We start from the raw sequence: 12,467 nt of genomic DNA, 5'->3' as shown, positions 1-12,467 counted from the left end.
CCCAGGAAATACAAAGCTGAAGTGACACTAGTTGTTTTTCCATAAGTAGGGAATGCTCTGACACCTACTTTTATTTCTCTCCCAAAGTTAAGAACTTAAACTTCAGTTTTCTAATGTCAGAAAAATAATAATGACAGTATATTATCTCTTGCTCTGCTTTCTGATGTGAATGATAACAGCAGTATTTCTTTGGAGCGGACCACTTTGTCACTGCACATTTGGCATTTTACAAAAAAAGCGGCTTTGGTTTTTTAATTGTAGGACTTTACAACACAACTGGGTGACTTTATGGGTGACAACAGGGGCAGAAGTGGAAGGGGTGTTGATAAGTGGGAATGCTGTGCAGAAATCATGGAATGGTTTGGGTTGAAGGGACATTAAAGCTCTTCCAGTGCCACCCCTGCCATGGGCAGGGACACCTCCCACTATCCCAGGCTGCTCCAAGCCCTGTCCAGCCTGGCCTTGGACACTGCCAGGGATCCAGGGGCAGCCACAGCTTCTCTGGAAAACAAATGAAGGTGGCACAGGAGAAGGAGACAGAGGAGAAATTAAGCAAGGGTAGGGATATCCTGGAGAACAGTGAGGACAAGGAACACCCCCTTGCTGTGGGAAGAGGGAGTCAAGCAAGGGGTTTAAAATCCTGGGATGTTTTCTCAGAGCTGAGGGAGGTTTTTGCTCTGTGTGCAAAATATTTACCCTCTTCTTACTCATGCCATAGTGAGCATCTCATCCCAGAGAAGCTGTGGCTGCTCCATCCCTGGAATTGTCCAAGACCAGGCTGGATGGGGCTTGGATTAGCCTGGGACAGTGGAAGGTGTCCCTTCCCATGGCAGGGGTGGCACTGGAGGGGCTTTAATGTCCCTTCCAACCCAAACCATCCTGGGATTCTTTGTCCTCCTCAACAACCTCCAGTACTCCTCACTTTTCTGTGCACTCCATGTTAATCCTCTGGAAAGGACTTTGGAGTGATGACACCTCCCTGGAGCAGTTGGCTGTTTGTAGCCCTGGGCATGGCTGAGAGGTTTCATTTTTATCTCTTGACTGTAGCTGCCGCCTGTGGCTTTCCTCAGGATGGCACAGGGAGAGTCTTTCAGTTAAAAGTGCCTTGTAGTGAGCAGAGTTCTTACACCTTAAGTAGCGTGGAATAATGAAATAAATAAAAATAACAATGCAGTTCTCAGTCTGCATTTTATTTACTGCCTGCCTTTCAGCTGGAACAAGGAAAATCAATAAAAACACTTTCATTTTGTTTCTGCATTCCTTAGTGCAGCGCTGGGATTCGCGTGCTGCCGTGGAAGAGTTTTGTATTTTGGAATTAAGTAGGTGGAAATGAGAGACCTTGGTTTGTTTGGGATTCTGTAGAAATGCTTTTATAGGTAAATTTAAATTCTGGCTCTGCTTGAAATTCTCTTTTGAGCAGTGCCATCTCCAGGGTTGTATCTCGTTCCCTGTGAGGTTTCTGTTAATTGGCAATGATTGGCAAACATGCTGATTTGTTAGGGTGAGGGACAGCTGAGAAAGAGGCACTTTGGTTTTTGTTAATTTAATTAATTCCAGGTACACCTGGAATATGTTCTGGTGATTGACAAAAACACAGAAATCATGGGCTTTGTGTGTCTGGTGAGAGGTTGGGGCCACACGAGTAGGATCTGAGGGCATTTGGTTTGTCCAGGCTAAGTTTGGTAGAACACTGGTAAGTTCTTCCTGCCAGGAGGATTGGTGGTGTATTGGTCCAATGCTTTCCACCTGTTTCCTGTATATTTTTTCCTCTAAAATCTGTTTTGCTTATCTTTTATAAACTTCAGGCTAGTTTTAAACACATTAGAACATGGAGTTTCTGTCCCTTGGAAACATCTTACAGTTTTTTCCCCTGGGCATAGTTATCAATTCTTGCTCTCATTCTTTTCCTGCTGTAATTTGCATTATCAGGGCAGTCCTCTTGCATGAAGTTTTAGTACCTAAAGCTGCCTCGTTTGCTTTGCCACGTGCTTGACCCCAGCTCCTCCTCGCTGCCTCTCCAGAGCATCATCAGGGGGCTCTTAGCTCTGCTAATAACAACCCTTCATTTCAGCTGATGAAAGTTCATTAAGTGAGAAATCAGCCTGTAATGAAGGTGGAGCAGAGTTGGAATACAGAGGATGCTTTCCCAGCAATCACTGGTCTTTCCAGGAATTCTTTTTTAAACTCTGGCGTGTAAGACAGAATTTTATCCCCAGTAAAACATTGCAATGACACCATGAAAAATTGCTGAAGGGTTATGGGACACTATAAAATAATCCAGATAAATCTGATTAAATTATTTTGAAAATGCAGCTTTAAAGCTGGTGGAAAGGTGTAATAAATTTAGCTTTTGCCAAAGCATTTGAAACATTTGGGATGAAAATGGAAATGAGGAGTGGAAGGAAAAAGTCTTGGGTAATTTTGTGATGCCGGTAGATAATTCTACCATTTCAGGGAAGTCATTTGTCCGTACTGGTGCAGAAATTGCAGAATTTGTGTTCAGGTCCAAGTGAGCAGTTGGATAAAGCTCTTGTTTATAGCCCCTCTCTTTCTTCAGCACCACTTTTGGTTCCAGCACTTTGTTGCTAGAAAGACATTGATGAATTACAGTGAGTGGAGGAAGAAGGAGAATGATTGATGGGTGACTGAGGCAAATGCAAAAGAATTAAATTTCTGTAGCTGGAGGAAAGGACAGCAAGTGAGGAACATAATTTTATAAATATTTAAAAGTTTGCAGAGGGAAAACAGTGTTTGGTCACTGCCTTGGAACACTTCAGCAAAATAAAAGCCGTTTGTCCTTTGTGTTAAGGTGTTTCAGAACAGGTTTGCCCAAAATAACCCTTTGACTTATGTTTGTACATTTTTTCCTCTCCTTCCCCCATCAGATCAGTTTGCTTGTCCCAGGATGAGCTGTTTTCCTGCAAACTGAGCACTTTTTTGTGTGTGTGCAGCTCAGAATCTTTCAAACTGGTCTTCCAAACCTCTCCCCGTCTCAGCTTCAGTCATCTGTGTGAGTCCTCTCCTTTTTGTGCATCATTTGGTCACGATGCCATGAAGGGGAGTGAGCTCAGCTCTTCCCAAAATGTTGCAAAGGAACCGTCATCATCTTTCAGAGCTCTTTGTTTGCTTTTTGCTTCTTGATTTTTAAATGATTCTTAAAGGTAAACAAAATTGGGAGCAATTTTTTCCTTCACCTGAAAGGTGATCCTTGAGAAAAAGGAGGGGAATACAGCTGTTGGACTCAAATGGTACCTGGAGAGCAGTGAGAAAAACTGGGAGCAATTTTTTCCCTCACCTGAATATCCCTTGTGTTCATCAACACCCAGCACTGTCCATCAGCTGCTCATCAATCCTCATGTCCTAGGCACCTTTGCTCCTTTTCCTGTTTTTAGGGAGAAGGAGGCAGTGGCAGTCAGGAATATCTCTGGGCTTTTCCTGTTTTCCATGATTTTAGCTGGAGACTCCCTCCTTTAGGATCACCAGGGTGGTTTTTTCCTTAACTAATTCCTGTTCACCGATTTGTCTCGATGCCACCTCACTCCGTGCTGTGGCAATTTGGTAGCAGACAATTCCCAACGCTTGGATTTCCTCTTCTATGCACAAGTTTTCCATGTATCCCGTTATTTGGCTGGCCCATCCTCAAAGGCCATCACTTTTCAGCTTCATCTTCATTCACCTTGCAACCAAAATACTGCAACAAATCTACAGCTGAAGCACAGCCTTGATAAACCTTGGAATTGAAGATAGAATTTGTCAAGCTCGGAATGAAAAGATACAAATTCAGCGTAAAGCAGCTTTAATCAGTTACTCATTAAGTGTTTCCAGCAGTGGAGGCTCCAAGTGCTTCATGGGCTTCTGGTTTTTGGGTGTTGTCCTCATAATTGGACTCAATGATTTTTGTGGGTCCCTTCCAACTCGGGACATTCTGTGATTCCCTCCATTGTCAACTGAAAATGTGGGAATTTTACAAGAAGAACAGCCTCAACTTCAGGAATTCCTTGCTTATTTTATTGCTAATTACCACAAACTTAGGAGTGATTTGGGTCTTGAGGTGGGGAAGAATAGAGAACACAAACAAACCCCGCTGAAGTAAACGTTTTCTCACTGCTCTCCAGGTACAATTCGAGTCCAGCAGCTTTATTCCCCTCCTTTTTCTCAAGTTGCTTTTCCCATGGCTTTTGCTCAATCTGTCACAGCTCCTGTGCTGAGGCAGTGGGTGGCACAGAAATCCAGTGTCACCTGTGAGTGTTTCTTGCTGCCATCCTGCCTCTCTCACTGCACTTTGGTTCCCCAGTTTGGGTTGGAAGGGACCTGAAAGATCACCCAGTTCCCACGGACAGGGACACCTTCCACCATCCCAGTTTGCTCCAAGCCCTGTCCAGCCTGGCCTTGGACACTTCCAGGGATCCAGGGGCTCCCCCCCGCTCCCAGGGAAGAGGGGATCAGCATTTGTGGGTGTTCTGTCTTTTTGCCCACTGCCGAGTCCCAAAAGCTGCTTGTGAGGACTTTTCCTGTTCCACAGCAGTTTCCAGGCTCAGTCCTTATCTCCTGCACGTCAGGTGCAAATGGAATTCAGTGACCTGCTTGCTTAGATCTGCCTACACTTATTTAAGCTGGTTTTTAGTCATTTTCCTTTCCTGTACCTTGTGAAAGTGAGTCCCTTGTAAAAGCAGCAGATCAATTCTCCTTTCAAATGTCAGCATTGTTGTATTCGCCAGTGAGGCAGCTGGAGCCTTCTGGGTTGTTGTTTATTTATTTTACTCTTTTATTCCGAGGGCTCAGCTTTTCCCTTTTGTCAGATTGTGTTTGTGTACGACTTTTTTTTTTTTATCTTGAATTATGACCCACCACGTTGTTTTCTTTTAACCTTTTCTCTGTTGCTTGTTCATGTTTTCATATCTGTTGTCTAAATTCAGAACAGACTGGTTTCCCAGCCAGAAAGGATTTGGTTTTCTAGTCTGAACAACCATAATTTAGGAAGGAATTCTTCCCTGTGAGGGTGGCGAGGCCCTGGCGCAGGTTGCCCAGAGAAGTTGTGGATTCCTCATCCCTGGAAGTGTCCAAGGCCAGGCTGGATGCAGCTTGGAGCAGCCTGGGATAGTGGCAGGTGTCCCTGCCCATGGGAGCTGTTTGATTTTTAATGTCCCTTCCTACCCAAACCATTCCATGATTTGATGATTCTATCATTATTTTGGGTTTTTTTCCCCTCCCTGCAAAAAAGCATCTAATTGAGAGTTTTCACTTTATCTCTGCTCACTTCCAGGCCTGGGGGGGTTCCACAGAACCTTTGAGGGAATAAATAGATTTCACTGCAAGCAGATTGGAAAACTTTGGCTGGAGTCAGGAAAGAAAGAATTTTGACAAATACCTTGTTAGCACTTAGGTTCTCGTTTGTTGTAAAATGCTAAATTAAACCCCTCCAAATTGCCTGGTACACTAAGCAAGTGTTTAGCTGTGTTTTCTTTTTAAGGCAATTAAGCTCTGCTATAAACTGCCTGTGACCTTTAAACAAGCTGCCTAATGGTGCTGGTGCCACAGTTATTTTCTATAAACTTGCGATTTTTAGCTTATACAAAGCACAGCTCTTTTTTCAGGCTTGTTTTGTCTCTGTTTCCTAAAGGGTCTTTACTTATTGTAGGTACTAATAAGTAGAGAGAGATAAGAAGATTTGCACATCACAAATTACTATCAGATCATCTAAGCCAAATTCCCTGGTAATCCAGGCCAATATTTTAATTAGTGTTTGACTAAATTACAGTTACTGTGTGTTCATGAGCAGCTTTCAATGGGTGGGAGAGCTGAATTAAAGAATTGAAGGAGGTACTGGTGGCGACTGCCCATTCTTTTGGTCCAATTTGCTCATCGTAAAGCAGATTTTCCAGAAGAATAACAATTTGTTTGTTGTCGATTCTCTTTCCAGCTGTTTTGTGTTACTGTGGCTCTTCTCTACACCCCAGCCCCTGCCAAAAGAATAACGTGGGGGAGCTCTTTTACCTGTAATTACCTTTGTGTCCAGCTAGTCCAACACAATGCCATGATCCCCCTGCAGAAAAACAAACAAAAGTCACTTTATTTCCATTTAACTGAGCCGTGTGTGTGGAAAAAAAGAGCTGGGAAGGACCATCAGCTGCTTTTTCTGGACCCTTGAACCACTTGTAGTTCTTCTGTCCATCTCATTTCCAGGTTTTCTTGGGCTGCTTTTCCATCATCGATATTAACTGGAGGCTTGCTGGATAACTCTTCCCCTCTCTATCCAATTCCACATCTTTTACTCCTTTTGGATGCACCTAGCAGGTGATGGGAGTGTTAAAAACCAGGGAAAGCTGATTGGCATCTCTTGCATAATCCAAGTTTTGGTGTGTTAGGAGCTGAGTGGGGGCATAAAGCCAAAAAAGTTTCTGCTAAAGTTCCATTACTGATCTGCCTTTACTGTATATTTAATTTTGTGCATTTTTTATTGGTGTCTTTGCTTCCTTTTGGTTGCTTACTCTGTTCTGGGGTGCCTTATCCAGCACACAAAGGTTTTAATCTCATATTTTTTTATTCTGGAATAGAATCTTGGGTGCTGCTTTGTTGCCAGGACCTAAATCATCTATCTGGAAGCAAAGCTGCAGAAAGGAAAAACGTTTGGTTAGTTTTTTAACATAATTTTTATATTTGTTGCCATCTAAACCAACTGGAGACCTTCCTTTGATTTCCATGAACATGGATTGAACCTTTTTTTTCCCACTGTGTAATAAAGGGTTGATTATTCCATTTTTTTCCTTAAAAGATGTGCTTTGGAGCTGTATTTTGGCCTTAATAATTATTTTCTGTGAGCAGTGAACTCTTTAGGAACTGGCAAGACAAAACCAGAGCTGAAAGATCCGAGTGGAAAGTTTCAATTCCCCTTCCTTGCGTTTCAGAGAAAACTTTTCCTGGATGTCTTGGAAGTTTTTTAGTGTCACTTCACTCTTGATTTCACTTCTTCTCTGGCTGCTTTTTCATCTCTCGGCTTCCCAGTGTGACAAATGTTGCTCCTGCTCCTTTTCCTTGCTCTGATGGGATTTTTGGCACAGCTCCCAGGGCAGTAGCAGCTCCCCAAAGCGATTTTGGGGGGGTTCAAGTGCCTTTGGAATGGGAAGATTTGGGGGACAGCTCCACCTGCCAAAGGAGGAAGGGAAGAATTAACACTTCCACTCCTGCCAGAGTTTCCCACGTGGTGCCTGCTGAGCTGCTCCCCTTGTGTGTGCTCTGCCACCTCCTCTGGGGAGAAGGAATTTGGGTTTTCCCTTCATCTTCGGGGTGGTTTTGTGGTGTGTGATGGCCAAACTTCCCTGACTGTTCCCAGATGGATACTGGGAAGGAGGAGGATGGACAGTGTTGTGTGGCAAGTGAGGAGATTTAAAAATGAATTTAAAAAGCTTGGATGTCCCATGGATATTCCAGTTTTTTGCTGGAGTTGGAGGCCAGCAGAGGAATACACTGGTGATGGATGTTCTTTCAGCAGAGTTAATATTTACTGGTACTGAGGGAGCAGCCCTTGGCTGGGCTGTCTGCTCGCTGTATCTTTGCTTTTAATTTTTAATGTTTGGCTGACAGGTTTGTTCCGAACCGAGATCCTGAAGTGCAAGCAAATGTCTTATTTCACTGACAGCATCCTCAGTTAGCAGGGAATGGGTTTTTAAATTTTATTTTAAAACTCTGCATGCCAAACATGCTATTGCCAGTTTCTTACAACATCAGCACTGAGAGTTTGGAAGCTGCAGAGGGATGCCTTTAGTTATTTATTAGCAACTGGAAATCGCTGTTAAATAGAAACCCATCCAAACTGGGAGGGATGCACAGTGAGGGTGTCACTTTTAGGTACCAGTTTGTCATTCCTGGTGGGTTTTGTCCATGCTTGGGTTTTGTCCATGTTTGTTTTTAGGATAGAAAAGGAAATGATGAGCCTCGTTTTAGTGCTCGTGGGATGTCAGCTGGTCATTATTTCAGATATTCAGATGGTGTAGCCACAGGACGTAACCCTTGTGCAGCCTAAAGGATGAGGCCTCCCAAGCTTTTTTGTCATGACTTTAAGCAAATTAAATTTAAGGCGTTTTGTCCCCATTTGTAGAATTAGGAATAATGGGTATTTTTGGTGTTTCTGTAATGGAAAGAATAACAACCATCCAACATCATTGTCACTATCTTATTCTAACACTTTTCTACTAAATAATCCTCTTATTTGGGGATAAACCATGCTTTGATTTTTATTAAAGAACTGTGCTTTCGCTGACTTGTTTTTTGCATATGCTCAAAACATTTGAAGGCTGCGCATTAAATCTGAATTATTTGGATGTTGGACCCTTCTATATAATTCGTTTGGGAATAGACATAAAGAAATATTACTTCAAGATTTTCTTCTTTAGAAGGGTTTTAAGCATAGAATCATCCTGGTATTCAGACAAACCCCTAAAACAAGAGGAAAATTGCAAGAGTTGATTGAATTGACGGTGAGGTTTGAAAGAATTGATGTCTAAAAGTTATCCCCTGTTTGCCCCCCCAGGTGTCAGCAGTGGATTCCTTGGAGGGTCCCCTTTTGCAGGTGGAGGGGCTGAGTGACCTGAGGCTGGAGCTGCACAGCAAGAAGATGAACCTGCACCTGGTGCTGATCGACGAATTGCACCGGCACCTCTACATCAAATCCACCAACCGCGTGGGGCAGCGCAGCAAGGACAGAGCCAGGCTCGGGTGGGACAGCACTCCCCGTTCCCAGCCACAAACATGGCACAGAGACAGCAGCTTGCACCCCAGCCTTGCACTTCTGGCGTGGAAATCCCTCAGGATTGTGGCTGCGGAGAGCAGGAAAACTCAAGATTCGTTGATGCACCTTCGAGCCTGTTGGCGTTCTTTGGCTTTTCTCGGTGCTTCTCTCGGGGTTTTGCTGCTTCCCACAGCTCCTTTGGGCATTCTTTCCCATGCCTGATGTTATCCCTTTCCTACAAATGTTATGATCTTGAGGCTCAGGTCAAGGAAAACCTGCTCATTTTCTAAGAAATAACCAAGTTTTAAAAGCCTTCCAACCACCCATAAGGTGATGAGATGGAGGCCACAGTATTGAAGTCTCTGAGCTGAAATGTCTTGGTTTTGATGTGTTTCCAAGGTGTTTTAAAGGTGTTGAAACTTCTTACCTGGTTGGTGCCTGTAGTCAGTGGAAATTCAATTAATTATAGGCTATTTTTCCCTGATTTTGCAAATTCTAAATTTGAATTGTTGGAGGGAAGGAAGAAGGTGGCTGGAAAAGAGAGACACTGTGCTGGGAGATAATTTTTGCAGAGTAGGAGAGATGGAGCCAGCACTTGATAGAGATGCAGAGAAAAGAGAAATGAGCATTTTATTGTGACAAGGAATAAAAATCTGCCTGCCAAAAATGCAAGATGGTCAGTTGCATTAAATGAATGTTTAAAATAAAGGATTGATTGAAATTGGAATTTCTAGGAAGGAGGACTGCTAGTAAGTCATCAGTCTCTTCCTTCCTCATCTCGTTAATTAAAAACAGCCACAAAGCTTTGGTGTACTCAGACTGGGGGACTGCTAATTAACTGCACTTTTTTTTGGCTGCCTTTCTCTTGATCTGGGTTCTCTTTTCTCACATTCCCTGTTGAACTTTGTGGGTATTTGATAACAGGAACTCTTGCAGCAAGGGTGGCTTGTTGTTTTGGGTGATTCTTCTGTGGGACACCAAGCCTAACCCTTGTTTTTGCAGGTTTCTGTGAGCATTTTGGCCTCTAAGCAAAAATCCTGAGCTCCTCTGTAGGAGACTTCCTCATTTCTTTCTCCTAAAAATGATTTCTTGCTTGTGTCTCCCTGCCATGTCCAGCAGCTGGGACAGTGTGACACGTTTTTAGCAATTACTACAATGTGAATTTATGATGAAAATGGCCAAGTGGAAAATCTTTTCATTTCTGAGTAAGGAGGTTCATTTGGGAAGGGATGCACATAGGTGTGCTCCCAACAGGAATGTGAAGGGCAGGGAAGAGGGTTTCTGGTGGGAATAAAGAAGTTTGGAGGATTAAGTTAACAGAAGGCATGGAAATGGGCACATCTATTTCTTAGGCTTAAAATGTAAGGAGTAGGTGGATTATTTGTTGTGAGCAAAGATTGTAAATAATAATCAACTGCTTGCTTTAATTCTCTCCCCTCACACAGGTCCCTTGTGAAAGATGCCTCTCCTGTGCCTCTGATGGACGTCACTAATTTATCTACACCTCGGAAATTCCTTGAGACTTCCCAGTTCAGCACTCCTGGAAGCTCCAGCAGTGAGTATTTCAGCCATATATATTCATTTGTAGATCTTCAGCTGATTTTGCTGGAGTAGGAGGAGGCAAATCATCCCCTCGTGGCTCAGGGGAGACAAAAACTTGGGAAGCGATTGGTGCAGTGTCACAAAACGAGTGGGTGTTGTGTCCAGAGGCAGAACTTGCTTTTTTTTTTTCTCTTGGAAAATCATCTTTTGCCTCTCCTAACCCCCACCAGCTTCAGTTTTCTGTGCCTGTTCTCACCTTGATTGTGTTCTTGATATCTTGAGTAGCAGAGATTTGCAGTGGGTTCATTCCGTGTGGAGGTTTCCTCAACATTATTTACTGCAGGCAGCCAGGTTTGTGTAGATATTACTGAAGTTTTTTATTGTGCTGGAGCCAAAAGGTCAAATCTTTTCCATGTGGGAGCTTTGTAACTTTGAGTAAAGGTCTGTCTGTACACAGGAATAATCTGGGGCTGATCTTTTATTTGTGTTACTGCAGCAAACACTGAGGAAAACTCTTTCTCTGGTGCTTTTGTCAGAGGCTTTGCAAGGGCTGCAGAGAGGGGAAATTAATCTTTGTATTGTTTCAGAAGATTAATAAGTGGGGTTGTCCTTGATGAATAATACAGAAGCGACCTACAGCCTCTTCCCCCCTTTCAAACCTGATTATTTCAGTATTCCTCAAATGCAGAGACTCTTTCCTTCTCTTCTCAGCCTTATTAATTCCTTTGTCCTTTTGTTTCTAGTTTTGTCGAAGTTGCCTCAGAGATTGTTCCATTTGATTACTCTTATCTTCTGCTCCTGTAGGGGCTTTGTTCTTCAGCTCTGCTCCTGCCAGACTGGCTGCTCTTGGAGCCTGGGGCTGTTCTTCTGTGTCCTGGAGGTTTGTGAGGAGTCACAAACTTTCAGAGCTGGAAACTGCAGCTTGGTCACTCAAAAGCTGGAAGAGAAGAACCGTATGAAAGTTCTGAGGGAAAAACTTCAGCATTCCTGTTCTACTCTGTGATCAGTGAGAAGTTCAGTTCAGTTTTCCTACAAAAGATCACAGGATTTTGAGGAATTTAGAAAATAAACCACAAAAACATGAATCCCAGCTTTACTACTGGAAATAGAATGGTTTAGGTTGGAAGGCACCTAAAAGACCATCTACTTCCAGTCCCTCTAAATGTTAAAATACTTCTTTTATAATGATTTGTAGAGTGTCTGCTATTTTCCCCCCTAAAATATTGGTCCTCTCTAGAGTAAAAAACCCAAAAGGTCTGAAGTCATGGAGCTGATGGGGAATAGAGCAGGAGATGCCCCTTATGATCCTGTTTTTGCAGATCTCCTCTTGCTCTTCACACCCAACGCACCAGAAAATCTCTTCCTTGGCTCCTCCTTGTGCTCTGTATCTATCACTCAGTGAAGTGCTGGGCAAGTGTCCCTCAGCCTGGCAAAGATGTGGATTCTAACAGAAAACATTTGATCAGCATGAAATATGCATATGGTTCTGCTTCAAGTGCACAATGTACTTATGTAGATTTTTTCAGTGTAATTTTATTTAAAAGTAGCCTTTTCCAGGACTGCACAAGTACCAGAGAATTTAAAACTTATGTGTATGCATAAGAAAAGCTGTTTCTACCTTTACTCTCTTAAGTTCTTTGGCTTTTTATTGATAAACCAAAGTGGCTGTGCATATTAATGGATGTCATTCTAAAGCACTCGCTCATTCATCCCATCCCAGCAAAAATGCCAAAATTTGGAGTCCTTCCTGCACTCCCTTCCCGGAGGAGAGGTTACTTTGTGCTGTAGAATCTTTATGAGGAAATTAAAGCTGTTCCTGCCACACATAAAATAAACAAACCCTTCAGTAATGCTCACCTGAGGATTGGAGATGTGGCAGTTCACCAGTAACACTTTCCCTTCATGCCGGTTCAGAGAAATAAATTCACTTTTAAATTATATTTCTCTGCTTGAACTTTCTGTACTCCGAAGGGTATTTCGGAAGGTTCCTGCTTTGCCAGGCTCTTCCTGGAACTCTAAAATGTGCTCGCTTGATTCACAGCAACCACAAAAGTGCCTTTTCCTGGGAAATTTGGGATAATACTTCTTAGAAATCCAGCAGAGGATGAGCTGGTAGTGACAATAAATACTGCTGTGGGTGGCATATGTAGATTTTATGCTGAATTGTTAATTTATTTCAGTGATATTTTGGTTTTGAGCA

At 42.9% G+C, this 12,467-nt stretch overlaps 1 protein-coding gene across 2 annotated transcripts in view; it reads left to right on the top strand.

Annotated features, from left to right (window-relative positions):
• Positions 1 to 12,467, top strand: part of EXOC4 (exocyst complex component 4) — a 285,356-nt gene that overhangs the window by 24,463 nt on the left and 248,426 nt on the right. For both annotated transcript variants that reach the window (XM_039570880.1, XM_039570879.1), the window contains 2 exons: positions 8,528 to 8,712; positions 10,171 to 10,280. In XM_039570880.1, the coding sequence (XP_039426814.1) occupies positions 8,528 to 8,712; positions 10,171 to 10,280 (295 nt within the window). The remainder of the gene's footprint in view (positions 1 to 8,527; positions 8,713 to 10,170; positions 10,281 to 12,467) is intronic.

This window comes from Corvus cornix, chromosome 1A (genome assembly GCF_000738735.6).
Source record: "Corvus cornix cornix isolate S_Up_H32 chromosome 1A, ASM73873v5, whole genome shotgun sequence".
NCBI lineage: Eukaryota > Metazoa > Chordata > Aves > Passeriformes > Corvidae > Corvus > Corvus cornix.
This window is presented reverse-complemented; position numbering and strand designations above follow the sequence as displayed.